The sequence below is a fragment of the Phocoena sinus genome, chromosome 7 (genome assembly GCF_008692025.1).
Source record: "Phocoena sinus isolate mPhoSin1 chromosome 7, mPhoSin1.pri, whole genome shotgun sequence".
Lineage (NCBI taxonomy): Eukaryota > Metazoa > Chordata > Mammalia > Artiodactyla > Phocoenidae > Phocoena > Phocoena sinus.
In genome coordinates, this window is record NC_045769.1 from 10,977,724 (window position 1) to 11,004,421 (window position 26,698).

At 41.1% G+C, this 26,698-nt stretch overlaps 1 protein-coding gene across 3 annotated transcripts; it reads right to left on the reverse strand.

Moving 5' to 3' along the window:
* Positions 1–1,183: 1,183 nt before the first annotated feature.
* On the reverse strand, positions 1,184–26,698 carry DAW1 (dynein assembly factor with WD repeats 1). Of its 3 annotated transcripts, none has more exons than XM_032638546.1 (13): positions 26,606–26,698; positions 24,524–24,596; positions 22,664–22,808; positions 21,243–21,301; positions 18,802–18,924; positions 18,076–18,175; positions 14,951–15,058; positions 13,326–13,432; positions 12,336–12,438; positions 11,426–11,540; positions 6,028–6,104; positions 3,777–3,939; positions 1,184–1,576 (listed from the first exon to the last, which is right to left on the reverse strand). In XM_032638546.1, the coding sequence occupies exons 1-13, from the start codon at positions 26,685–26,687 to the stop codon at positions 1,542–1,544; spliced, it is 1,290 nt and encodes a 429-aa protein (XP_032494437.1). In that variant the 5' UTR covers positions 26,688–26,698; the 3' UTR covers positions 1,184–1,541. The 3 variants fall into 3 exon arrangements, with proteins under 3 accessions (XP_032494437.1, XP_032494438.1, XP_032494439.1); XM_032638547.1 differs by having other exon boundaries at positions 1,206–1,576; positions 3,861–3,939; positions 26,606–26,677; XM_032638548.1 differs by lacking the exon at positions 1,184–1,576 and having other exon boundaries at positions 3,880–4,499; positions 26,606–26,677.

A 26,698-nucleotide genomic window follows, 5' to 3' on the forward strand; every position in this document is an offset into this window, starting at 1 on the left:
GAGAATATATACATAGACAATCTGACTCCAGACCCTACACACACTTCACTGTACCTTACAATACCCAGATGAAAGTAAAGCCGGTATAGGTAGTGAAAAGTGCCAGAAAAGAAGTGATTGATTGCCAAGGCATCCATCTCAAATAAATGTATTGCCAGCTGTACGGCACATACACTAGCTAAAAAACCCAGATCAGGAGCCAGGCCACCTCACCCACGGACTTCCTCTTTCAGAAAGCCCTGGGTGACCTAGAGAACGAAACACCTGAGTGACCCCGATTCTTCCCTCCCCGTGTCCTAATTCCCACCCTTATGTTTTAAATTCACCGATGAAGTGTGAACCCGTGAACCCCCATGCTTCCCTCCTTCCACCTGACCTCCTGTGTGGCCCTTGGGTGTGACTTGTACCCTACAGGACTTGTGTGTAATAAACCTTGTTTTTTTTTTCAAAGTTCCCTAATTATTGTTGCTGAGGTGCTCTTGCAATCACGTTACCAAGTGCAAGCTCGTTCAACAGGCCAGTAAATCGGGGGAGGAGGTGTTGGGGCAAGGAGCAATGGCTTAATTCAGAAAGCTGGAATCCAAGAAGATGGCTGCAGGAAAGAAGAAATTAACATATCACCTCCCCCAGTCTGGCAAAACCAGGAGATATGTGCAAAACTTATGGCCCTTTTTACTTTACCTCCTCACCTCCCCCTCTCCCTGTTCTGTAAAAGAAACTAGCATCCAGACCCTGGGATGATGCTTCTCTAGGACCCTAGTCTGCCACACACAAAATGGAATACTACTCAGCCATAAAACAGAAAAAAATCTTGTCATTTGCCACCACATGGATGAGGCTTGAGGGCATCAGACTAAAATTAAATGTCAGACAGAGGAAGATAAGTGCCATGTGATCTCACTTATATATGGGATCTAAAACAAACTAACAAACGAAAAACACTGAACTCATATGGAGAACAGAGGCACAATGGGTGAAGGGGGTCAAAAGGTATAAAATTCCAGTTATAAAATAATTAAGTTGTTGGTATGTAATGCACAGCATGGTGACTATAGTTAATAAAACTGTACTGCATATTTGAAAGCCGCTGAAAGAGTAGATGTTAAAAGTTCTCGTCACAAGGAAGAAAACATACATTGTAAACATAGATATGCACAAAAAATTTTTCACAAAAATTCACAAAGCATTTTCTCCCAAAACTTTATTCAACAGAAATGATAATAATAGGCTTCAAAGTAGAATCTAGGAGACACGTTGTTACATTACTCTTGTTTCATTTGTCAGTATCGTGATGCTATCAAGAAAGAAAACGGAAATAACCAGTGACATCTGCCACACAGTATGCTTGTTCCTGTCATCTCTACCAAATAATATCAAGGTATGATATAAGTCCATCAGCTTTAATGGTCTTATCTGTGAAGCTAACGACAGTGTATGAAACGGTGACTTGTGGACAAAGAGAAAACGTGAACTATCACAATAGCTTGCTGTCTGGCTGCGATGCCAAGCGGCAAGTTTCCTCATGGACTGGCTTACTTCAATCAGCGCCATATCCTGCAGGTATTATCCTTGCTGCCTAATAAAGCAAATTTCACAAAGTTAGTTTTCTTTATTTTACTCACGTAACTCTCTCTGTTTTTACAGGTTGACATTTTCTGGGTCATTGTCGATGATCAGTGTGTTTCATGTGCTAGAGCCTCGGTGCCCAGCTGCAGAGCCCCTCAGCAGCTCAGGCGTTTGGGGGGGTGGGAATCTTTTTTTTCGTTTTTTGCATTTTTCCATGTCAGTCATAAATTGGGCAAGTTCACAATCTACTTACACACCCCCGCGAGATTCCTGGCATCTGAGAATCGGAGAGGACCGGAGAATGCAGCCACATCGGCCGTCCCTCTGCTCATCTCCCCACCCCACCTTCACACATGGCCACCAGGTGGAAATATGGTGACTTTGAACATCTCCAGGTTTGAGTGACTAGCTTATGAGGGGGCAGCCCATCCCACTTTGGAACGTCTCAAAATGTCAACAGATTTTTCTCATCGTAGGTCAGAATGTGAAATTTGCATCCTCCCGCCCGCCCCCCCGACTATGATCGACACTCTTCCAAAGCAGCCTTGATACAACTCCTCCCCCAGGGACGCCATTCACATTCTGCCTGTGGGAACGACGGCCCTGGGCCCTGGTACGGAGCAGTGCTGGGCGCTGCTGCTTCTCTCAACCTCAGGGGCCAGGCAGGTACCATCGATAGAGGAAGTGTGAGGGCTGCACGGATTGGGAAAGCCTGTGAAAACCGCACATTCCCTGCAAAGGCACCTCGTATTTTTAAAAGTGTCATGACCACACCGGACAGTTTCTTTCCATTTAGTGACTCTAAACCCTCAGGCAGTCCACTAAAAAGTGCATGCAGTTAATCACACTGGGGTCTGACAAGAAATAGGGCAGATCAGTTCAAACCCAGTGCTCTGCTGAAGGCCAGGCAGACGTGTCACCCCCATTCTCATAAGCGCTGGCATCTAGTGGGTCAGTATTTAGCAGGTTGGTGCTTTGGGAAATACTAAATAAATCGATAATATCTTAAAAGAGCTCGGGCATTTGAAGGCCACCACTAAAACAAGGCACAATCAACACATATTCCTTCCCTAACTCTTAGGGTCTTCTGTGGTTGAGGGGAAGAGGTACTGCATAGCTGACCCGGCTTAACATGAACGGTGTAGACTAGGAAAGCCTGGCCCTCAGCGCCTGTGCTTCCTGTCACAATCTCCCACCTCCTTCCTCATTGTGAGAAAGGATCCAACATTCTTTATTATGGCATTGTCTTAGGAGTACCTAAGTTTTAGTAACACTTGCTAACCGTAAGCCCAAAGGAAGCAATCTGCAATTTTAGAAATTAACCAGAATTAGGTGGAAAGGGGTGGTATTTCAGGGCCAAGGGGAGATTATTCTCAGCACCTCTAAAGTTATATGATTAGGAAGCTACCGAATCAGCCAATATATAAAGCCAGCTTCATATATGTGACATTTCACTTCCTAGACGAGTCAAGCAATGTGAAAATCTTCTGGACACAATGAGAATCACTAAGAGTTAGGCAGATTCATTCCTCTGTGCCCTCTGAGGGCATCCCTACCCAACACCACTGTAGCATCCCACTCCCTGCCAAGGTTTCCTCCAGAGGCAGTGCACTAACGTAGTGCCATATTCTTGTCATTTTTTTCCCCTTTCCACAATCTAAATTAACCTGATCTCAATCCAGTTCTTATAAAATATCGCTAATATAAGTTATTCACAATAAATCGTTAATCATTGAAAAATTGCTCAATATGTGTTCTTTTCCCCCAATATTAATGTGTCACGAGGGGACATCCAAGGAGAAAACAATTTCACTCAAAGAACAAATCTCTAATGGGCTATAAATCCCACCGTGAAGAACTCAGGTCCTGACTTGTTTTAGTTACTAACATTTACTGCCGTCAACTGAGTATTGACCATCTGATGGACTGTACCTGGGGAAATGTAGGAAACAGGAAGAAGGCAGGCTACTGAATTCTTACTTCGCCTGGAGCAACTGAAACTGAGAATTCATAAAGCCTTACAGTCAGTGGCAGAGCTCACTCCTGTGGTTCTGCAATGCAGCTAAAATGAAATAAAGGACATAAAAGGCACCAAGATGAGCTAGGGACCCTGGTGGGGATGGGGGTGTCTCCTTTTGGTATCCAGCTTCGTAACTCTAACAGCCAATTGGAAAGGAAAACTAAGTCGATGGTGTTTATTTCTCCCCTACCTGTAATTATTATGTCACCTTTATAGTTGAAAGCACATGAAAAGATTTCATCTGTGTGTCCCTCAAGAACCTGGAAGCACTGACCCGTCTGAGCATCCCAGATTCTAGCTGTTTTGTCAGAGCTGCCAGTGAGAAGACGGTTCCCTTGGGGGTTGAAAGAAATCTATAAGCAAGAAAGAAGAAAAGTGACCACAGGTTTGTGTAATTTGATTCCCACTATATTTTTAATCAGCAGAAAGGGGACATTACTAAGTATCTGTCACCTTCTCAGCCTGGTATTTATTCTTACATAGAACAGTTCCTTCAGGATGGGAAAAATATTGCAGGGACTAATACATGAAAATTAAAATCTAGACAGTAAAGTTTGATTGCCCACCCGTCACACCCGGTTCTAAGGATAAAAACCAAAGCTCCGTCATACTTTGAGTGTTCCCCACCCAGCTTCTTTCCAAAGGCTCCTGATGCCAATCTCCCCACGCAAACCAAGAGGCAGAGCCCCGGTGTGGATGAGAACCCAAGTCAGGCATCTTCATACCCAAACCTCGATGTCACCGCTGCAAACCAACTTTCTGTCATCACAAGCATAGGGATCGTCCTTCAATCTGTGGCACAGAATGCCAGGGCCACTAAGGGAGGACTTTCTGTCTGCTGCTACTTAAAGCACAGAACTTTCCATCAATGTGTCCTGAGAGCCCCTACATGCCAGGTATCGTCACATGGTATCTGAGCAGCAGAGAAAAGTGTTAGTCCTCGGTTCCTCTGGACATCATGCTTACAACCTTTTCTAAAGCATCAGAAGATGACCATTTGGGCCACTTCCTCTGTAACTGAAGGTTTGATGAGGGCAAGTCCCAAGGCCATGGCTTTTTTCATCACAGTGTCACTAGGGCCTAGCATAATGCCTAGCACAGTGGGAGCTTTCAAAAAGTATTTGCTGGGCTTCCCTGGTGGCGCAGTGGTGGAGAGTCCGCCTGCCGATGCAGGGGACACGGGTTCGTGCCCCGGTCCGGGAAGATCCCATGTGCCGCGGAGCAGCTGGGCCCGTGAGCCATGGCCGCTGAGACTGCGCATCCGGAGCCTGTGCTCCGCGACGGGAGAGGCCACAACAGTGAGAGGCCCGCGTACCGCAAAAAAAAAAAAGTATCTGCTAAGTGAATGAACGAATGAATGAATGAATACCTTAGCTTGGCACCCCACAGAAATGCCATTACTGGATGGCAATTCAATAGGTAATATATACTTAACAAGCATAAAACGCAGTAATATAGTTTGAGAACTCTTTCTATTCACACACACACACACACACACACACACACACGTGCGCTTACTGAGTGTGACACACCAGACTCTCAGCAACATGGCCTGGGCTCCCTCTGTGGCCTGTCTCCCACGGTCACACATCCCATCCCTCTTCCTGCCAGTCCCCAAGGCCTCCCAGCCTGTGAAGAGGATGTGTCCTGCACAGTCTCAGAGACCAACCCTAATGGGCAAGGGGGCAGTAGCTACCAGCAGCAGGTGCAAAGGCAGGAGATGGGGAGAGAGCACAGCAGCGGGCGGCCCCGGGCTCCAGCAGGAGCCTGCAGAGACCTGAAACCATCAAGCTGATAGTTTACAAGGAATGAGAAATCTACCTCAGGTATGAGACCAAAGAATTGGGCCAAACTAGGGGCTGAGAGTCACCAGTCCCAGCCTTCAGTACAATATTCTGAGGACACATCTAAACCTCAGATCCCTGATTGGATGGCCCTGCTCTGTGCGTAAGCTTTTGGGAGGAGTTGATATAAAATCCTAAACTACAGCTTTCAAGTTTCAAAATAGGTCATTTTTAACTTCGTTAAGTGTTAAATATTTCCAGGAAATACTTCCTCAATTGCATCTAATCTACAGGACACTTGATATTTGCTGTGCAGCGTGTCTTTTGTGTAATATAAACTTGTGTGTTTACTAGAACCAGGAAAAATACTTTATTAGCTTCTTAATAGCTTTAATAAGTATTTTTAGCTAACAGAATCTTTTGCTCATGGCTGAGGAGAATGCTGTTTTATACTCCGTAAGAGGTTTTAGAAATCATTTATTATGCTGAGTTTCAGGACACTTTTAAAAATAAAGTCTTTAGGTAACTGATTTCCAGAAAATGTGAGATAACTGGCCAAACCTTGGTACCATCAGTGCCAATAGACCTATTTATACTAAGCCAGCTGCCTATTTTTTTGAAAATAAATAAACTGCTCCAAATGAGAAAGCAACTCACCTTTGAAATTTCACCTTCATGGCCTTCCAATCTGGTAATGCATTTTCTCGTGGCTGCACTGAAAACTCTTGCTGTTCCTTTTTGAGAGGAGTTGAGATATATATAAATTCATCTGAAACACAGAACTTTGACCACATGCCTTGAATTATCTAAATATCTATCCCTCTGACACACACACTCTGTGCTAAGTTTGTCTTCTTGCCTGCGGTGAGAACCAGCCACTTAATACTTAAAATGCAAGCTGGTTCCACTGCAGGAGAATAGAGTGAAAAGCAGAGTCTCTCTAGCCCCAAGCTTATTAGAAGAGATACTGGGTTCCAAGGTAGATGGGAGTGCAGAGACAGGAATCCAAAAAGAATAAAGTTTTTAAGAGAAAAAAAGGGGAATTAAAACAAGTTCTGAGAGGCTGAGGATGAAATAAACAGCAAGACTAACATCATACACCAAATATGAGTCTAGGGTTACAGAAGATCGAGAGGCCTTCCTGAGAAGGAACAGCGTTCACTACTCAATGAATGAAGAACAGGCACTAAGAAACCCCTTTCAACAGAAAAGGCTAAGAGAATGGTTTGTTCCCTATCGGGTCCCCAGTGCCCAGAAGTGCCAAACTCATAGTAAACACAATAAATAGATATAGGATGGATGGATGGATGGATGGAGAGTAGATGGATGGATGGATGGATGGATGTACAGATGAAGTACAATAGTAGACACATTTCCTTAGAATTAAGGAAGAGAGGAGTTGGGGCTTCCCTGATGGCACGGTGGTTGAGAATCTGCCTGCCAATGGAGGGGACACAGGTTCAATCCCTGGTCCGGGAAGATCCCACATGCTGCAGAGCAACTAAGCCCATGAGCACAACTACTGAGCCTGCGCTCTACAGCCTGTGAGCCACAACTACTGAGCCCGCGTGCCACAACTACTAAAGCGTGTGCGCCTAGAGCCCGTGCTCCACAATAAGAGAAGCCACCACAATGAGAAGCCTGTGCACTGCAACGAAGAGTAGCCCCTGCTCGCTGCAACTAGAGAAAGCCCGCGCAGCAACGAAGACCCAACACAGCCAAAAATAAATAAATAAATAAAAATTTTTTTAAAACAAAAAAAAAGGAATAGAGGAGTTAAATAAGCATAGAAGGAGAAAAACAGAAGTAGTAAAATTGTTGTCAGAAAAAAAATTAAAATTTATCTGCCCAGATGAAGGATGCTCTCACCACAAATTATAGATTACATCAAGGTAAAATTAGCAAGGATAGGGAATTTTGGTTACTTAACTTTAATATGGAGAAAAGCAAAATATCTTAATAAATTTTCTTTTTACTTATCTTTCTGACAATATCAACTTCAGGAAGAAGTAGACAAAAACTGCTATGTTAGAAATTAATATGATTAAAATATAAAACTTGCAACTTGGTTGGACATTTCAAAAGCCTTAAAGAAAAGTGATCCAACTGTTTTAAGAGTTTGTTAATAAGAGAGATTGGTTCAAGATAGCGGAGTAGAAGGACGTGCGCTCACTTCCTCTTGCAAGGGCACCGGAATCACAACTAACTGCTGAACTATCATCAAGAGGAAGACACTGGAACTCACCAAAAAAGACACCCGACATCAAAGACAAAGGAGAAGCCGCAATGAGACGGTAGGAGGGGTGCAATCACAGTAAAATCAAATTCCATAACTGCTGGGGGGGTGACTCACAGACTGGACAACACTTACACCACAGAAGTCCACCCACTGGAGTGAAGGTTCGGAGCCCCACATCAGGCTTCCCAAGCTGGGGGTCTGGCAACGGGAGGAGGAATTCCTAGAGGATCAGACTTCGAAGCCTAGCAGGATTTGATTGCAGGACTTCGACAGGACTGGGGGAAACAGAGACTCCACTCTTGGAGGGCACACACAAAGTAGTGTGTGCATGAGGACCTGGGAGAAGGAGCAGTGACCCCAAGGGAGACTGAACCAGACCTACCTGCTAGTGTTGGAGGGTCTCCTGCAGAAGCGGGGGGTGGCTGTGGTTCACTGCAGGGACAAGGACACTGGCAGAAGAAGTTCTGGGAAGTACTCCTTGAGGTGAGCTCTCCCAGAGTCCGCCATTAGCCCCAACCAAGAGCCTGGTAGTCTCCAGCACCAGGTCGCCTCATGCCGAACAACCAAGAGGGAGGGAACCCAGCCCCACCCATCAGCAGACAAGTGGATTAAAGTTTTACTGAGCTCTGCCCACTAGAGCAACACCCAGCTCTACCCACCACCAGTCCCTCCCATCAGGAAGTTTGCACAAGCCTCTTAGATAGCCTCATCCACCAGAGGGCAGACAGCAGAAGCAAGAAGAACTACAATCCGGCAGCCTGTGGAATGAAAACCACATTCACAGAAAGACAGACAAAATGAAAAGGCAGAGGGCTATGTACCAGATGAAGGAACAAGATAAAACCCCAGAAAAACAGCTAAACGAAGTGGAGATAGGCAACCTTCTGAAAAAGAATTGAGAAGAATGACAGTGAAGATCATCCAAGACCTCAGAAAAAGAAAGGAGGCAAAGATTGAAAAGATGCAAGAAATGTTTAACAAAGACCTAGAAGAATTAAAGAACAAACAAGCAGAGATGAACAATACAATAACTGAAACGAAAAATATACTAGAAGGAATATATAGCAGAATAACAGAGGCAGAAGAACAGATAAGTGACCTGGTAGACAGAATGCAGGAATTCATAGCCACGGAACAGAATAATAAAGAAAAAAGAATGAAAAGAAATGAAGACAGCCTAAGTGACCTCTGGGACAACATTAAATGCAACAACATTCACATTACAGGGGTCCCAGAAGGAGAAGAGAGAGAGAAAGGACCCAAGAAAATATTTGAAGAGATTATAATTGAAAACTTCCCTAACATGGGAAAGGAAAGAGCCACCCAAGCCCAAGAAGCACAGAGAGTCCCAGGCAGGATAAACCCAAGGAGAAACATGCCGAGACACAGTAATCAAACTGACAAAAATTAAAGGCAAAGAAAAGTTATTAAAAGCAACAAGGGAAAAATGACAAATAACATACATAGGAAAACATAGGAAGAACCCTCTTTGACAGAAATCACAGCAAGATCTTTTTTGACCCACCTTCTAGAGTAATGGAAATAAAAACAAAAATAAACAAATGGGACCTAATGAAACTTCAAAGCTTTTGCACAGCAAAGGAAACTATAAACAAGATGAAAAGAAAACCCTCAGAATGCAAGAAAATATTTGCAAATGAATCAAGGGACAAAGGATTAATCTCCAAAACATATAAACAGCACATACAGCTCAATATTACAAAAAAACAAACAATCCAATCAAAACATGGGCAGAAGACCTAAATAGACATTTCTCCAAAGAAGATATACAGATTGCCAACAAACACATGAAAGGATGCTCAACATCACTAATCATTAGAGAAATACAAAGCAAAACTACAATGAGGCATCACCTCGCACCATTTAAAATGGACATCATCCGAAATCTACAAACAACAAATGCTGGAGAGGGTGTGGAGAAAGGGAACCCTCTTGCACTGTTGGTGGGAATGTAAACTGATACAGCCACTATGGAGGACAGTATGGAGGTTCCTTAAAAAACTAAAAATAGGACTACCATATGACCCAGCAATCCCACTACTGGGCATATACCCTGAGAAAACCATAATTCAAAGAGAGTCATGTACCCCAATGTTCACTGCAGCACTATTTACAATAGCCAGGACATGGAAACAACCTAAATGTCCAACAACAGATGAATGGATAAAGAAGACGTGGCACATATATACAATGGAATATTACTCAGCCATAAAAAGGAACGAAATTGGGTCATTTGTAGAGACATGGATGGACCTAGAGACTGTCATACAGAGTGAAGTAAATCAGAAAGAGGAAAACAAATATCGTATATTAACGTATATATGTAGAATCTAGAAAAATGGTACAGATGAACTGGTTTGCAAAGCAGAAATAGAGACACAGATGTAGAGAACAAATGTATGGACACTAAGGGGGGAGAGTGGGGTTGGTGGGGAGGTGGTGGTGGGATGAACTGGGAGATTGGGATTGTCCTATGTACACTAATATGTATAAAATAGATAACTAATAAAAAAATTAAATCTTATAGAGAAAAATTTTTTAAAAAGAGTTTGTTAATAAGACAAAGAGATCCAGTATAGATTAGTACATTAAATTTTACAAAAGCATTTTTAAACTTCAGAAAACATAAAAATAATATAGCCTGAAATTGTAGTTTTTTACAAGATAGAAATATGAATAAGACACCAAAAATTTCAGCCTTGAGAGTAATTCCAGTGAAAATGAAAAAGGTGATAAATATAAAAAAACAGATTGTAGCTGCACAGGCAACTAACTCTGTTGAATGAGATCTAATTTTAAGAAGGGAATGAGGAGCAAAGACCAGAGATAAATTAAAAAAAAAATTGCTCTAAACTTCAAGACTTAGGAGGGACAGAATGAGAAGAGGTTTACAAAACAAAGAAAAGAAAAAGAGTTTTTTGGAAGTAATGTGTTACCGAACAAGGAAAGAATCACTGCTAGAGAAAATAACAGATGATAGAAAGGACAAAACTAAAAGAATCAAGCTTATATATTATTCTCATCCATCCGTCAGCATCCTGATTTCTTGTCCCTGCTTGTTTCTTCCCTCATAGCACTGACCAACTCCTGGCATTCTATATAATCTAATATTCTATATAAAACACATGCACAGTATCATTTATTGTCCCCCTGTCTACAACTTAGCTCCAGGAGGAAAGAGATTCCCATCTCTTTTGTTCATTGATATAGCCTATGCTCCTAAAACTATTCCTGGCACAAAGTCGGTACTCCATATATATTGAGTGAATAGATTTTTTTGTGTAAATGAGAATGATATTTAAAATGAAAAGGGCAGATTAATTATAGTTAAGGGATGATTTTTAAAAGCAAAGATCTGTGAGAAGATGAGAAAGTAAATAGTTTAAAAAATAAAATTCTCCAGATTCAGGGTGTTTGTACTCCAGGATGTAAAAAGGACATGTACGTATGATTAAAGGACCATGTTTGGAAAGTCCTAGTGAGTAAGGGAACGAGCACGCAAGTATAGTTTTGAAAAGGGAGACGATAACAAAGACTGTAATTAAAGTGAATCACTGGCAACATCCCACAACTGATTATAACACGAAGTAACTACTTAAAAGTATGTTAGTCACCAGGAGCAAATATAGGCAAAGAACAGGTGAACAAGTCATGCCTGGGAAAAGCATTCCATTTTTGCCAGAATCTCTTAAAGGGCTGGTCACCAGGGAGATGACCTATAGTGTAGAATCACACGTGTTTATCGAACAAAACATAAATCTCTCCATAAATTAAATGTACCAACAGATTACCTACCATCAGCCGAAGCAGTTGCAATAAGCTTTCCAGTGTAATCAAAACAGCTGTCTAGTATTTCATCATCATGGCCTGTTAATGTTGCCACACATTTTCCATTTGTAGCATCCCACAGCTGAAATTTTTTTTAAAAAGAAGAAGATGACAAAGACTATGACTTCCTATCTAAAGTGCAAAGGTGACCAGAAGTAGTCTTTACGACATGTTTATGGCTGGCTAAATTAACTGTGCCAAAATCATGTGTATAATTTTCACGTTTGTTCATTTTACCTTGATTCATGACCGGAGACCACAGCCAACCATCTAACAAGGCACACTTTGGACACAGAGAAGACCAAGGACAGACATTTAGAACGGGTAGACACATCTGCCACTACATTAGGAAAAAAATCTCAAAGTGCATGCTTCTCTGATTGGAATGGAAGCATCCTCTTTTCATGCAAAGGGCATCAAATGGTAAAGAGCTTGATCTAAAACTACAATGCTAGAAAATGAAAAGCACATTAAGATTATAATACATTTGGTATATAACCTATATATCTAATAATAATTCTAGAACATAAGCTCTTAGCAACAGAAACGTAAAGGCAGGGAGGCATTGTGTTGACACTTCGTGAAGTTCACTCTAATTGAAGTTTAATAAAGGAACAGGGGGCATTCAACAAAAACAACGTGCCTTTTAAAATAATAAGATCTTTCAACACATTTAAATCAACTAAAACTATTTTACATCATAATTTCTTCAAACTTGGAGGATCAGAAACTTGAAATTTAAAAATTACCAATTGTTGATAAATTAATATCTTAATTTTATAGCACCTTTAAAATTTGTTAATGTTGCAATGAATACGTGACACAGTATAAAGTATAGACATGAGAATTATAAAGCAAAGGTATTTCTTGAGCTCACCATGCAGGTTTTGTCCATAGAGCCAGTTAATATCAGAGAGCAATCCCAGTTGAATAAGGCACTGCTGATCTCAGCACAATGCCCAGTTAAGGTATACACCTTCCTACAAAATGGAAATGGTTCAGACTGGTGAAAGATTCCTTAGTCAAGAATGTGTACAAAGAATGATCTCAAGCCGTTGGTGTAAGAGTCTGAATTTTACTTTTCACAAAATAATATCTATGATGACCAATCAAAGATGGCTTAACTGTAGCTCCAAAAAGAGTCAACTAGGCTACTAATTTCATTTCAGCAAAAAAATACTTAAACTTTTAACAACCCAAGATAACAACATTACTTAAGACAACACTTCAGAAAGGCATGGATAAAAAATAATAAAGGTAATCTGAAGTTCTGGAACTATTTTTACACCAGATAGGTGGACCCCTTGGTTGTTCAGAAACTACCCATCAGTCGTCTGAGAACCCTTCCTCCCCTCTCATTTCTTGTTGCAACCATGTTGATCGGTACCCCTGATAATTGGTCCCTCTATCAAAACGCAGACAAGTCCAAGAGTGGAGTTTTCCAACAAAAGTAGGCTAATTTAGTTAACTTCTTAGCAACTAGAACCAAAAATAATTAGGAAGGAAGTTGAAGTTCTTGGACAAAATTAAATTGGGGTCATTAGCCATGATTTTATTTATTCATGATACCCATGCCTACCATAATGACAAGCCATTGAAATTTGATTACATAGTACCTGGAATAAATAATAGCTGTGTAACCAGGCTATTGTTAACATTCTCCTTTTATGTTACTGTTTGGCATTATTTCCTCAGAATTCCAAGGAAGCATATATTTTTGGTAGATCAGAAAAATCATTAAAGAATGAATTAATTTGCTTTCAATGTGTCCCTATTCCTATGGAATCCAAGGTAAAGAACAGATTTGACATTAAGCTGAAAAATAACAAAGACTATCTTCTTAATCTTCTGATGCAGGTTAGAATACCTTCCAGTATCAGCATCCCACACTGTAACTGTATGATCGAAAGACCCCGTGATGATTCTGTTTCCTGAGGTGTTAAAGGACAAAGAGATGATTTCAGCTGAGTGTCCCTAGAAAAAGACCAGATATCATCATGCATACCGGTAGATGAAATGATTTCTACAAATGTATAACGTAATAGTCTAAAAGAAAATGCTAAAAAAGGCAAAGCTCTAGAGGGAGAAGAGAGATCAGTGGCTGGCTGGATAGGGAGAGACTGCAAACAAGCTGAAATACATTTATGTGCTCAGAATTTTAATGCTCGGCTCCATTTAATTTTAATAAAGGACACGTGTAGAGCAGCACACGCACCTTCCAACGCTCTTAGGCATTTATCTGAAAGAAGAGGCAGTGAAGAAGCGTGACCCACAGAAGTGATGAGTACGAAGATCAGGAAAAGTATACTTACATGAATAAAACGAGGCTCTCTGATTTAAGAAAGAAAAACTCTTGGTGTTAGTTAAAAACACTGATTTTCCTCTTTTTTTCTAGTCCATTTTAACTTTTTCTAGGAGAACTTCTAGAAAAAGTTCTCCTAGAAAGTGGATCCTATTTTTAAAATCCATTTATAATCTGAAAGAATAAAATAATGTGATTTCCCATCCAATTGTCCCCACTGATTGCCACAGAGCATCACACTTTTTTGCTTGGTAGTTTTCGCTGAGGCAGGAAGAAGTGGAGGGTAGCAGTCATAGGATGGTTCTGGACGGACATGTGGTGGCGACAGACAGGGGCCCCTGTCGACATACCACCAGCATCCACTCTGCGGGCAGTGCCCTTTGGCCTTGTCACTTCCTGCCACTTGCCCCTTATACTTCAGACTTTGTAATACCAGAGGCTTCTAAGGCTGGAGGACAGAAAAGAACGGAGTTTCTTTAAGAAATCTTCTGGCAGGTTCCGCCATTTCTGCCTCTTCCAAAAGGTACCAGCCTCCGTCTCCTTTGCTTTTAGCCAGGTAGGTGACCATAGGTTTTAAGCAATAGTTGGTACGGCTTACAGACTGAAGTTAGTCAAAATAAAAAGCCCATCTGGGCTTCCCCAGCACGTCCATTTAAGTCTTTAGGAATAGTCAGCAAACCAGCTGAAACGCTCTTCTACTACAGTCTGAAAACCAATCACTCAAAAACATCTTCTAACTTAGAGTTCATTTTGTAATAAAAATACAAATAAAAACAAACACAAGGGACTTCCCTGGTGGTGCAGTGGTTAAGAATCCACCTGCCAATGCAGGGCACATGGGTTTGATCCCTGGTCTGGGAAGATCCCACATGCCGCGGAGCTACTAAGCCCACGCGCCACAACTACAGAAGCCCGCATGCCACAACTACTGAAGCCCGCGCACCTAGAGCCCGTGCTCTGCAACAAAAGAAGCCACCGCAATGAGAAGCCCGCGCACTGCAACGAAGAGTAGCCACCGCTCGCCACAACTAGAGAAAGCCCGCGCGCAGCAACGAAGACCCAACGCAGCCAAAAATAAAAATTAATTAATTTATTTATTTATTAAGAAAAAACCACAAGTAAAAGGCTTACCCAAAGGAATAGCTAATGAAAATGTAAAACTCTTGATGTTATTAACATTAGTAACATACTGTGAGAGTGAACACTTCCTCTCCACTCTGAATGTCCCACAGTTTGGCTGTTGTGTCCATACTTCCAGTAGCCACCAATGTGCTTTGAGGATTAAACGATAAACACACCTGAATTACATGAAACGAGAGAGATGTTAGAAAGACAGAGTTTTAAATTGTTAATTCTAATATAGAAAAGCTTGGAGATGTGACTCTCTCAGCAGATTCAGCCTAGTTCTTTGTACAGATATGCAGCAAAATACCAGATACGAGTAGCCGTTTAACTGCACGTAGATCCTGAAGCATTCTCCTCTTAAGAGGCTGCTGTTCTCCCACATCACCCAGCTCAGGCTTGGAGAGGTACTGGCTCCCCTTAGTCACTTCCAGACCATAGAAGAACAAGAACAAAAGCAAAGCCCAGCTCCTTTGAGATTCATGCTATCTGGCTCCCATCTTTTTTTTTTTTTTTTTCGGCCACGCCACGGGGCAAGTGGGACCTTAGTTGCCCAACCAGGGATCACTCCCATGGCAACACCCTTACCTTGATGTCACCTTTTCTACAAGATTCACTACGAATACATCAGTCTCTAGTTACAATTTCCCAATACTTCTACTTTCTCTCTTCCGTACCAAGCCTCCCCTCCAACCTCCCCATAGGATACCTTCCATTTCATGTACACCCCTCTCTTTTCTCCTGGTCCATTATCCCCCATTCAAATGACACCTGGAAGCATCACTCCTGCCAGCATCCCAAAACTCCAAGTCCCTGTCTTTTCACCTGCACTCTTCATATAACTCCTAAAAACTTGTATCAATCTGGGATTTTATCACTCATTTATTTGTCTGCCCTACCCTCAACCAAGGCAGTTGAAGAAAACAATATAGCAGACACTAGTGATGTTCATTCATGTCTTCTGTCCTCAGCTGTGGCCTCAGTAGCTTTCCCTATTTTGTCTAACACGCCTCGGATTCAATATATTCTCCCATTCCCCATTTTTGCCTCCACTCCCATCCTCATTCCTCCTCAGCAGATAACTTGGCCTCCTAATACTTCCCTGAAAAAACTTACCTATCAGTTGAGAACTTCCTCCCCTGGCCCTCACTTTCCTTTCCTCCAGTCTCAGATTCAGAGGGATCACTTTGCCATTTTAAGACACTATGTTCCCTGTACACCTAGGAGAGATAAGCCCACCAACTTTTCCTTCCCTCTAGAAGGAGCTAGATCCTTTCCAGTGGCCTATAAGTACGCTTGAGCTCTTCCCACATGAAAACTCATCCTCCCTTGACTCTACATATCCATTTTTTAACTACCTTTATTTCCCTTTACAACCAAATTCCTTGGGAAAATAGTCTACCATCACTCACTGCCCGTCTTCCACTCTTCAACTCTACTGGAACCACTCTAGATCAATGTCCAGTTGAGAGGCTTGGTTGGTCTTGGTAATCTCACTTAACATTCCTGAGGTTCTCGATATTTTCTTCCTTCTTGACTGCTTTGATAGTGCTCTGCTTTTCTTCTCTAACTTCTTGTCTCTTTCATTGTATCTTTTAAATTTTTCTCTTCTCCATCTTCCCAAGATCCCACCAGAAACCTTCTGTGCGGGGAAGGCTGGGAAGCGCTGCCCTGGACGCTCAGAGCCACTTGAGTTCTAAGCACAAACCACGATTACACACCTCCTCTGGGCGTTTGCTGCTGCAGCTCCCTCTGCCTGGAACACACCTGCCACCTCTCTGCAGAGTCTTTCCTGAATACCAGTCCTGGCCACGGAGGCTTGGCCAATCCCTCTGTGCCCTCACTGAGCTCCCTGCCAACTTCTAGCCCACCTACAACACATCTTTAAACTTATCCATGGACACCTCTACTCCCTCTATAAGACTGCAAAATCCCTGGGGGACCAAGAACTACATCTGATTCTGTTTGGTACCCCACACACACAGGCCAGGGCTTTACACAGTCAATACTTAGTAAACATTCATTGGATTGATGTTGTTGACTACGAAAAATACAAAATGCCTTCCTAGGAACTATAAATAAAGAAACCTTTTCAAAATTCCAAGGGAGTATGAAAACATGGCCACACTATGAGAATGAGGATTCTGTCTTTCTTATGACCCTGGACAAATTACTTAAGCTCTCTATGCCTCAGCATCCTTAACTGTAAAATGGGGAAATATCTACCCCTTACGGTTGTTACGAGGGACAACTAAGCTAATATATGTAAAGGGCTTAGGACGGTGCTTCAGGCATGTTGAGTGCCACTAAAGGGTCAGTTACAATTTCTAACTGCAGTACCCCCAGTGTTTAGCAAAGTACCTTGAACATAGCGTGAGCTCTTGTTGGATGAACATACAATGGATTTGAAGGATGAATATAAATAAATTTTTATTCCTAAAATAAGCAGACTGTTTATTTTTAAAAGCTATCACTTGTTCCATAGGGTGCCAATTATCTCACTAAGTGTTATAAGATGTAACACAGAATTGGCCAAGGACAAGGGCTTCCCAATAGTGAAAGTCATTTCGAGTATCAAACTATTTATGCAAATTTGAGTTCCAATTATATCCAGAAAACAATCAGCTTAGATATCTTACATGATATAAAAAACTTATTTTAAAAGCTACTTTGATAACTTCGTCAACCCTCATCAAGTCAGTCCTCTAAAGACAAGTCAGTGAAATAGAAAAAGTCAGGTTGGATACTGTGTTCATATACTTATCCCATTACCTGCCTACTTAGTCAAAGCAGGATATGGGTCTTTTACAGCATCGGCAAGATATTAAGACTAGTTTATAAATTATATCAATACCACCATACATGATATATAGAAACTGAAAATATCAGATAGGCTTTAAAATTAATTATAAAGGTATAGTCACTACTTTTACAATGGAATTCTAAAAAGAAATAACAATGATGTGATGTGCCAGTGTAAGTTCATCAATTGTAATATACGTACCACCCTGACGGGGATGCTGATAATGGAGCATGCTGTGGAGGGGAAAGGTGAGAAGTCTTTGTACTTTTTACTCAATTTTCCTGTCAACCTAAAGCTGCTCTAAAAAATAAGTTCTACTGAAAAAAGAGGAAAGTAAAACAAAACAAAAAGAATGACCACATAGAAATATAATAAAATAAATGTACTCACTATTTCTGCTGTATGACCCCTAAAGGTATGGTAACAGGTTCCGGTTTCTACACTCCATAGTTTACAAGTCTTATCAAAGGACCCAGTGGCAATTTTGTCACTAAGATTTAAAAAGAATATATACGGAATTTGAAAACAAATTCAACCACAGTATTTGATACACTGAATTAAGAGAAGAGATATTAATACATGGATCTCTATCTACTCAGAAGTTTATTTCACTTTTAAAATAATAACCTATCCAGTAAATCAACTATACTCCAATATAGAATAAAAAATTTTTTAAAATAAAATGAAACAACAAGCAATCTTATATCTATTTCGGTGAACTCTATAACAAAATAGAGTTCTAATTTTTGAATAGTATCAGTTTACAGGTTCAGCCCAGTGCTATAAACATCAGCAGGAACTCGCTGTCAGAGAGCTCCCAAGGGCAGAGAGTCAGCCCTGCAGAAGCTTGAACCCTTACTCACCTCTCTACTAGTGTGTGAACCTGGGAAGGGTATCTGAACTTTATATACGTTATATGAAACCAGCAATACCTATCCCAAAGCTCCTTTAAGCACTGAAGAAGGTATTTAAGAGGTTTTCAAAGCACGTGTCAGGCAGTCAATAACTTTTAGTTCTTTGTCTTCCTCTTTTCCTTCCCCAATAGATAGAGGGAGACATGAATAAAAGAATGAATGGATTAATAAGGAATAAGTGAACAAGTGAATGTCTTTTTACCCATAAGGATTGTTGAATGCTATGGCATAAACCACATTCCTGTGACCCTCCAGGGTGCGAAGTTCCTCTCCAGAGGCAGTGTCCCAGAGTTTGCATGTCCGATCATAGCTTCCTGTGATAAAGCTAACACAAGCAATATAAATACACCACAAGGTGAAACTAGCAATGTATTAATAAAGACCTCATTGTTTTTGCCTGCAAAATTATAACCCCATTTACCTCGCTTTTTACAATGGAAGTTGTGAAGGCAGAACAAACAAATTGGGAGCAATATCTAACCTTTGACCTGGAAACTTTCCAATTTTAACCCAAACCCAAAAAGGAGTTACTAGTTACTAAATAAAATAAAGAGTAATCCTTCCAATAATCATTCTTACAATATAAATAGTTATACCATTAAATAATGTTAATAATCAGTAACATTTTCTGAAACTCTAATATATCTCAACAAATAACATCATTCTTCCCGTTGGTCAGACCATAAAGTCTTAGCATCACCTCTGATGCCTCTCTTTCCCTCACATCCCGCACACAATCTATCAGTAAATTCTATTAGCCCAGTCTCAGAATACATCCCTAGTAGGGTCACTTCTCACCAGCTCCATTGTCTCCATCTCTTGCCCAAACAAATAAAACCACCTTCTAATAGGGCTTGACTCACACATGTCCCTTACAAATCTATTTCCCTCACCAAAAGTGGATTTATTTTGTTTAAACTTCCTCAGGTGGCTTCCCAGTGATCTAGAGGAAAATTCAAACTTTGCTTGTGATCCGCAAGGCCAGCAGTCCTGGCTACACCTGGAACCTCAACTTCTCCCGAAAGCACACCCTGGTCAGCCACATTCCCCTTCCCACTGGTCTCTGAAGAATTGTACTGTCTCTTTCATACATGCTAGTTCTTCTACCCGCCTGGTTTACCACCATCATCCCTAGGCCCTGGAACATGACCGACACACTAAGTGTTCAATAAATATTTGTTTAATATTTAACAATCCTTTAACGTGACTATTCTACTATAGGAATCGTTAGTATCAATATATTGACCTCTAATAGCTTAAATTAAGAGTATCTTAGTTATTCCTTAAATACTCCACTAGGAAAAATATTTCCCAAGCACAGAACAAAAAGCACAAAATTGAAAAGCCAGTCTTAATGACAAGTGGTTATGATAAAAGGTGAGACAAATTCTGATCTACACCCAACTAAACAGGAAGGCTGACAAGGCAGTATATCCGTGGTTCTCTTCTAGGCATTTTCCTCCTAGCTTCTTGGGGAATGTAAATTGGTATGGTCATTACGGAACAGAGGATGGTGGTTACCAAAAAAAATTAAAAATAGAACTACCATATGATCCAGCAATCTCATTTCTGGGTATATATCCAAAGGAAACGAAATCAGGATCTCGTAGCGATACCTGCACTCCTATGTTCACTGCAGCATTGTTCACTATAGCCGAGATATGGAAATAACCTGAATATCTGTCAAAGGATGAATAGGTGAAGAAAATGTGGTGCATATATACGTTTACAATGAAATATTATTCGGCCATGAGAAAGAAGGACATCCTGCCATTTGCTACTGCATGGATGAACCTGAAGGACATGATGCTAAGTGAAATAAGCCAAACACAGAAGGACAAATACCATATGATCTCACTTATATGTGCAATCTAAACAACAACAAAGTTGAACTCACAGAAGCAGAGAGTAGAACAGTAGTTACCAGGGACTGGGGAGGAGAAATGGGAAGACATTGGTCAAAGGGTACAAAGTTGCAGTTACATAGAATGAATAAGCCTAAAGATCTAACGTACAGACGTGATGACTACAGTTAATAATACTGTATTGAATGCCGGAAATATGCTGAAAGAACAGATGTCAGGTGCCCTCGTCACACACACAAAAGATGGTAACTATGGAGATGAGATATTAATTAACTTGATTGTAGTTATCATTTCACTATGTATATGTATATCAAATCATCCTGTTGTATTCCTTACATGTATACTTTTAAAACTTTTATCCCTTGATTATTAAAACTTAGAAATAAAGAATAGAAATAGACACAGATTTACACATAGAAATAAAGAACCAGAGCACAGAGGATTTTAGGGCAGTGAAACTGCTCTGTGTGATCCCACAACAGTGGATATATGTCATTATACATTTGCCGACCTGCAGAATGTACAAAACCAAGAGTCAACCCTAATGTAAACTATGAACTTTTCGTGATAATGATGTGTCGCTATCAATATCGGCTACAACTATAACAGATGCAGGTCTTGGTGGGGGACGCTGATGGTGAGGGAAGCTGTGTGCAGGGGCACAAGGCAGACGCTTTACAGGAAACCTCTGTACCTTCTGCTCAGTTTTGCTGTGAACCTAAAACTGCTCTAAAAAATAAAGTCTAATAAACTGTTTTAAATAAACAGAGAACCTTACCATGAGCCTGATTTATTAAGTGCAACGTTAGTCAATGGCAGTATGTGTGCTCTGAGAACCTTCAATGAAAGAAAACACCACTTATTTTAAACTTAAACAAAATTTTTCAGTTCATTCATTTTAACTGCAAACCAATGAAGACACTCAAATGTGTCTTAATTATACTTAATAAATGGACAATATCAAATATCTGAACAAATGAGAAAACTACATTGGACCTTCTATTATTAAGACTAATAACACATTTGGTGGTTACAACTAATTACAGAAACATAATAGGATCTGTGTTTTCCATCAATTTACCTTTAGATAGATTATGGCTATAAAATACCAAATAGCACTAATTTATATTTTCTTTCACATATTGCAAATGGTTTTGTATATATGCATAAACAGTGTATATAGGAAATAAATGTTTCAAATACAGATTTACAATGTATCATTACTTTTGGAATCTTAAAGCTCCTTCAGAGTCAGGATACGTTGTGTTATTTATCTTTCCATCCCTACATTGTCTAGCACATAGTGGACGCTTAATATTTATTGAATGAATATACTTAAATTGGATCGTCTGTTTATGGACAGAGTGATTGGCTAGACTGGGACGGTTCCAGTTATGTCTACTGCCAGAGTGAAACTATTAATAGTGTCCTCTTTCACTATCAAAAATGTTCCCTTTGGAGGATAAATTACAAGGTCATGCGTTATAGAGCTCATATTTGAAGTTAAATAGTGCCACCTGCTGGACAAAGAACTATTACAAGAATAACCATCCTCTAGTGAAGGGAACAGATGAATACAGAAGATTGCCTGAATATTTTGCATCAGACAAAATAAGCTGAGTATTTAATAATAAGTCTACTTAAGTCATAAAAAATAAAATCAGTGTAATATAAAGCAATTCTAGAATAAATCATTAAATTTTGTTAAATAATAAAGAAAAAAATAAAAGCTGTTGTTGAATAAATGACTACATTTGTTTTAATTTAGTCACCAAAATACTACAGGAAAACAAGCATATTTTCATTGAATTAAATTATGCAATCCATGTCAATAAATAATTTTCTAAAATATAGTTTAGTTCACATGGAAGCAGAAAATTTGAAATATTGATACACCATGAAACATGTCTTAATATTACTCTAACTGGAAAAAATTTTAATTATTCAATAACTTAGATTATCCTTTAGATTTATCATTATAAAGAAAGGTTAAAGTTACTAGTACAAATCTTTATTGAACCTGTTAAGAAGTAAATTTTTGAATTTCATTCATTCATTCAACGAACATTTATTAAGACTTAGCAAAAATGTGTGAGGAACTGAGGAAAAGAGAAAACATGATTTGTACTTTACCTCAGATTAATAAAACATCAATTAATTCACTGAAGTTCTACTTAGTATCTTTGAAACAGACATTACCTTAAAAAGATAGAATTTGTGGTTGCTGTACTGTCCGAGTTTATTTTGTAACCTCTGTATTAAAAGTTTGACCTGGTCTGCTCGTGAAGCTGTGATTAGAGGTTCTGCTTTCTGTATCTCTTCTACTAAGGCATTGACATCTGTACTGAAATTCACCAAGAACAAAAAAGTTATTTTTGTCTTTGTCAAAAATTGCATATACATTTATTACATAAAGGATTATACAGCTTTATGAAGCATAAGATTTATAAAATGTCAACAACACCATCATTTTTACCAAGAGATTTCTGGGGGAGAAAAAACCACAGAAATCACTGAAGAGCATCGTGTCACAGATGAAAGCTGCTTGGGTTCTCTCCAATGCCTTTCCATTAACTGAGATTTCTCCTGAGGAAGGTGTACAAAGATTCTCATTTGCTTACCAAAGAAGGCCAAGTGCATACTGCTTCTGAACAAGAGCTCTTTTTATTTTTTTTTTTCCTGTTTCTTTTTTCTTTTAAATGAACATATATTAAATGTGCCCACTCCTACTATACTTTGCACCTTACATATGTTCTGTCATTTAATCCTGTAACAACCTTCTAATTTAACGCGTTTTCACAACTATTTTAGTGATGAAGAAACTGAGGCTGAGAAAGGTTAGGTTTGCAATATTTTTAGGGAAAGAGAAAGTACCTAACCAAAAACAAACATTCAAAGAATTACTATTATTATTATTAGATTTCTTATGGGCTATAACATTACGTCCCTGAAAGAGAACTGGTGTGAAAAGTACAGATTCAAGTTTTCCCCAGTATTCAAATAATCTACAGCAATTATGGTAAATTTTGCTAGTCCAGAATAATATTAATTCAAGACAAATATTAATGTCTGTATACCACAAAACATCCAAAATAGGGTCATTTTGCAAAACATGTCACAAATGCGTATCGAGAAAGGACTGGGGCCCAGCTGCCGTGAAGGAGGTGGTAGTTGGCTGACAGCCTCCAGCTGCAGCTTCTTCAGGATCCACGTTAGTGTCTGAGCCCACGGCTTGCTCTTATCCACAGCCCTCGGCCGCTGGCTAGGCAAGGGGGTCGCGCAAGAGCCTGGCCACTTCTGCCCCGTAAGGGGGTCCTCAAACCCGCAAGCTTTGTTCCGAGCTCCCCCACGGGCTGGAGAGACTCTTGTCAAACCTGTCCCAGGTGTCACTTCCCAGTAACCTTGTACCCACCTACTTCTGTTTCAGCATCTGCTTCCCAGAAATGTGAAATCTGATAAGCACCTCCTTCTGTTCACACATAAACATAGGCTGAGCTCCAGTTTTGTGCAAGGCACTGAGCCAGGAGACCATTCATTCAACTTAACATTTATTACCTACCACAGGTTGAGTCCTGGGAGTGTCAGAGGTACGGTCCCAGCTCTCAAGAAACACAGTCTTTCAGAATAAAAGTGAATATTTGGAATGGAAATGAATCAGAGATGTTTCACAATGATGACTTTGAAAAACTCAGTTGTCAAAATAGTTATACTTTCATAAGAATTAAAAAGATAATAATGCCTCTTGGAAAGGTTTCCAACAAATGTTATGAATCAAAACAGATTTCCAAACTAAAAGGTTTATGTTTTTTCTTTTTAAATACAGTTGGTTTGGGAAGAAGAAGAAGAAAGATTGATGATCCTTTTTCTACTTCCTCCTCATTCAGCAAGACATTCAAATAAAATTCAACAAAACAAACAGGAAATAATATACCCCGGAACAACTTAATTAGTATGCATTGTCTGTAGCTTATGCAGTTCATCCACACACCATCCTATGTCAGGGTCTCCCAATCACAATTTTGGATATGAAATACATATTGCATTGTATAGCTAACTTACCTGGTATGGAGATCGAGCAGATCTATGGATTTGGTCTTTAGTTGTCCACTTTCTTCATATTCCAACATAATTCCTAAGAAATAAACAAATATTAAGTTATAAAACACTTATGATCACAGCCTATGCCAAAAGTTAACCTACTTTGACATAATTTTTTCATTTTTGTTTTTCCACTTTTCTACATAAAACATATGCAGTGATGTCTGATTTCAAAACAAGATGGTGTAGACCCACTTTTCCTTGGTCTGTCCTCTAAACACACTTGAAATCATCCAGCAGGCAATGCTAAAATAATTGAAAGTTGGATAGAAAAAGGTGGATGGATAGGGGCCTCAGGATTTGAGGAATGACAACACGGTGAGCTCCCTGGGCTTTCTTTTCATTTCACACGTATCCCAACAGTGGGGACCAAAAGGACTTGCAGCCTGAAACCACCGAAAGGCACAGATATCAAAACATCAAAAAACAACAAAAAAGCTTGCTTTCTGTGGCCAATGGACAAGGAAAAGAGAAGTCAGACAAAGTACTGATGAGGAACCCTGAACTGCTCCACCACGGGGGCCCCTGCAGGCAGTCCCACCCACCAGTGGAAGCCCTGGGCTGTCCCAGTCCCCACTGCAAAGCTGGGTCCCAGTGCAGTCTCATCTGCCTGCAACAGCTGGAGCAGCAAAGCCGCAGACCTTCACCATCCCTGCTCCTTAGCTGTCGTCTGAGGGGGCCATCTGATCTGCCTACAGCAGCATCAGCGAAGTCCCAGGACCTCCCAGACCCCATTCCACAGCAAAGCACCAAAGCAGCGTCTCCCTGCCTTTCAACCAGTGGCACAACCAGGCCCAGGGGCTTGTCCTCCACCCCCAGAAGGTCACACAGTGAGAACAGGCACACTGGGGACATACCTTCTGCCCCTGCAGGTGGCACCAGAGAAGACTGAGCAGGAGTCTTGCTAAGACTAAGCAAAGCAGGAGTCTTACACCAGAAAAACAAATTAGACCAGAATAACAAGGCAAAGGCTCAGAAAACTAAAGTATCACTGAAATTAGAGCCCACAGAAGCAGACCAGAACCTATGTGCTAAACCTAAACATGGCATGCCAAAATAGATGTAGGTGGGACCAAGAGTCTCCAGGATACAATAAATAGTCACTCAGGGCTTCCCTGGTGGCGCAGTGGTTGAGAGTCCGCCTGCCGATGCAGGGGACGCGGGTTCGTGCCCCGGACCGGGAAGATCCCACATGCCGCGGAGCGGCTGGGCCCGTGAGCCATGGCCGCTGGGCCTGCGCGTCCGGAGCCTGTGCTCCGCAATGGGAGAGGCCACGGCGGTGAGAGGCCCGCGTACCGCAAAGTCCCATGACAAGGAGCACACAGTGTGTACAGAGTAGGCCTTCAGAAAATGTGCTGACTGATATGTACAGTCTGGAATTCAGTCACTAAGGTCATATGCTTACTAAGTATGCAGTTTTCTTTTCATACTCAACACACCTTGACTTAGTCATTGTGGTGCGTTTAAAATAAAAATCAATGTGGTCCTTGTCGGTGTCTTCCCTTCCAGAAACCAATATTCCACCACATCACTAATCACCTCCTATCCCTCCCCGTTCACTTCATTCCTAAGTAACCAGAAAGCATTGTGACTCAGCAATTTTAAAGTTTAAAGACTCCCTGAGGGCTTCCCTGGTGGTGCAGTGGTTGAGAGTCCGCCTGCCAAGGCAGGGGACGCGGGTTCGTGCCCCGGTCCGGGAGGAACCCACCTGCCGCGGAGCAGCTGGGCCCGTGAGCCATGGCCGCTGGGCCTGCGCGTCCGGAGCCTGTGCTCCGCAACGGGAGAGGCCACGCCGGTGAGAGGCCCGCGTACCGCAAAAAAACAAAACAAACAAAAAAACCTGAAAGAGTCTTTTTAAAACTTATGAGGAACAGAGTCCAGCATCCGAAGCAGTGAGGGGCCCACGTTAGGAAGCACCAGGCTTGCCGTCCCACAGGGATCACTCGTGCTGGACCCCACCTCTCGGGTTCCCGCACCCTCCTCTGCCCCAGACCCTCCTAGTGCAGGTTCTCACATGAGGGCAGAGCGGGGCCCGGCCTGTACCTGGCGGGTAATACCGGAGCAGGAGGCTCTTGAGCTTCATTCTCTCGCAGGGGAACCACCAGCCGACCGACTTGGTCGTCATGGAAACGGCCA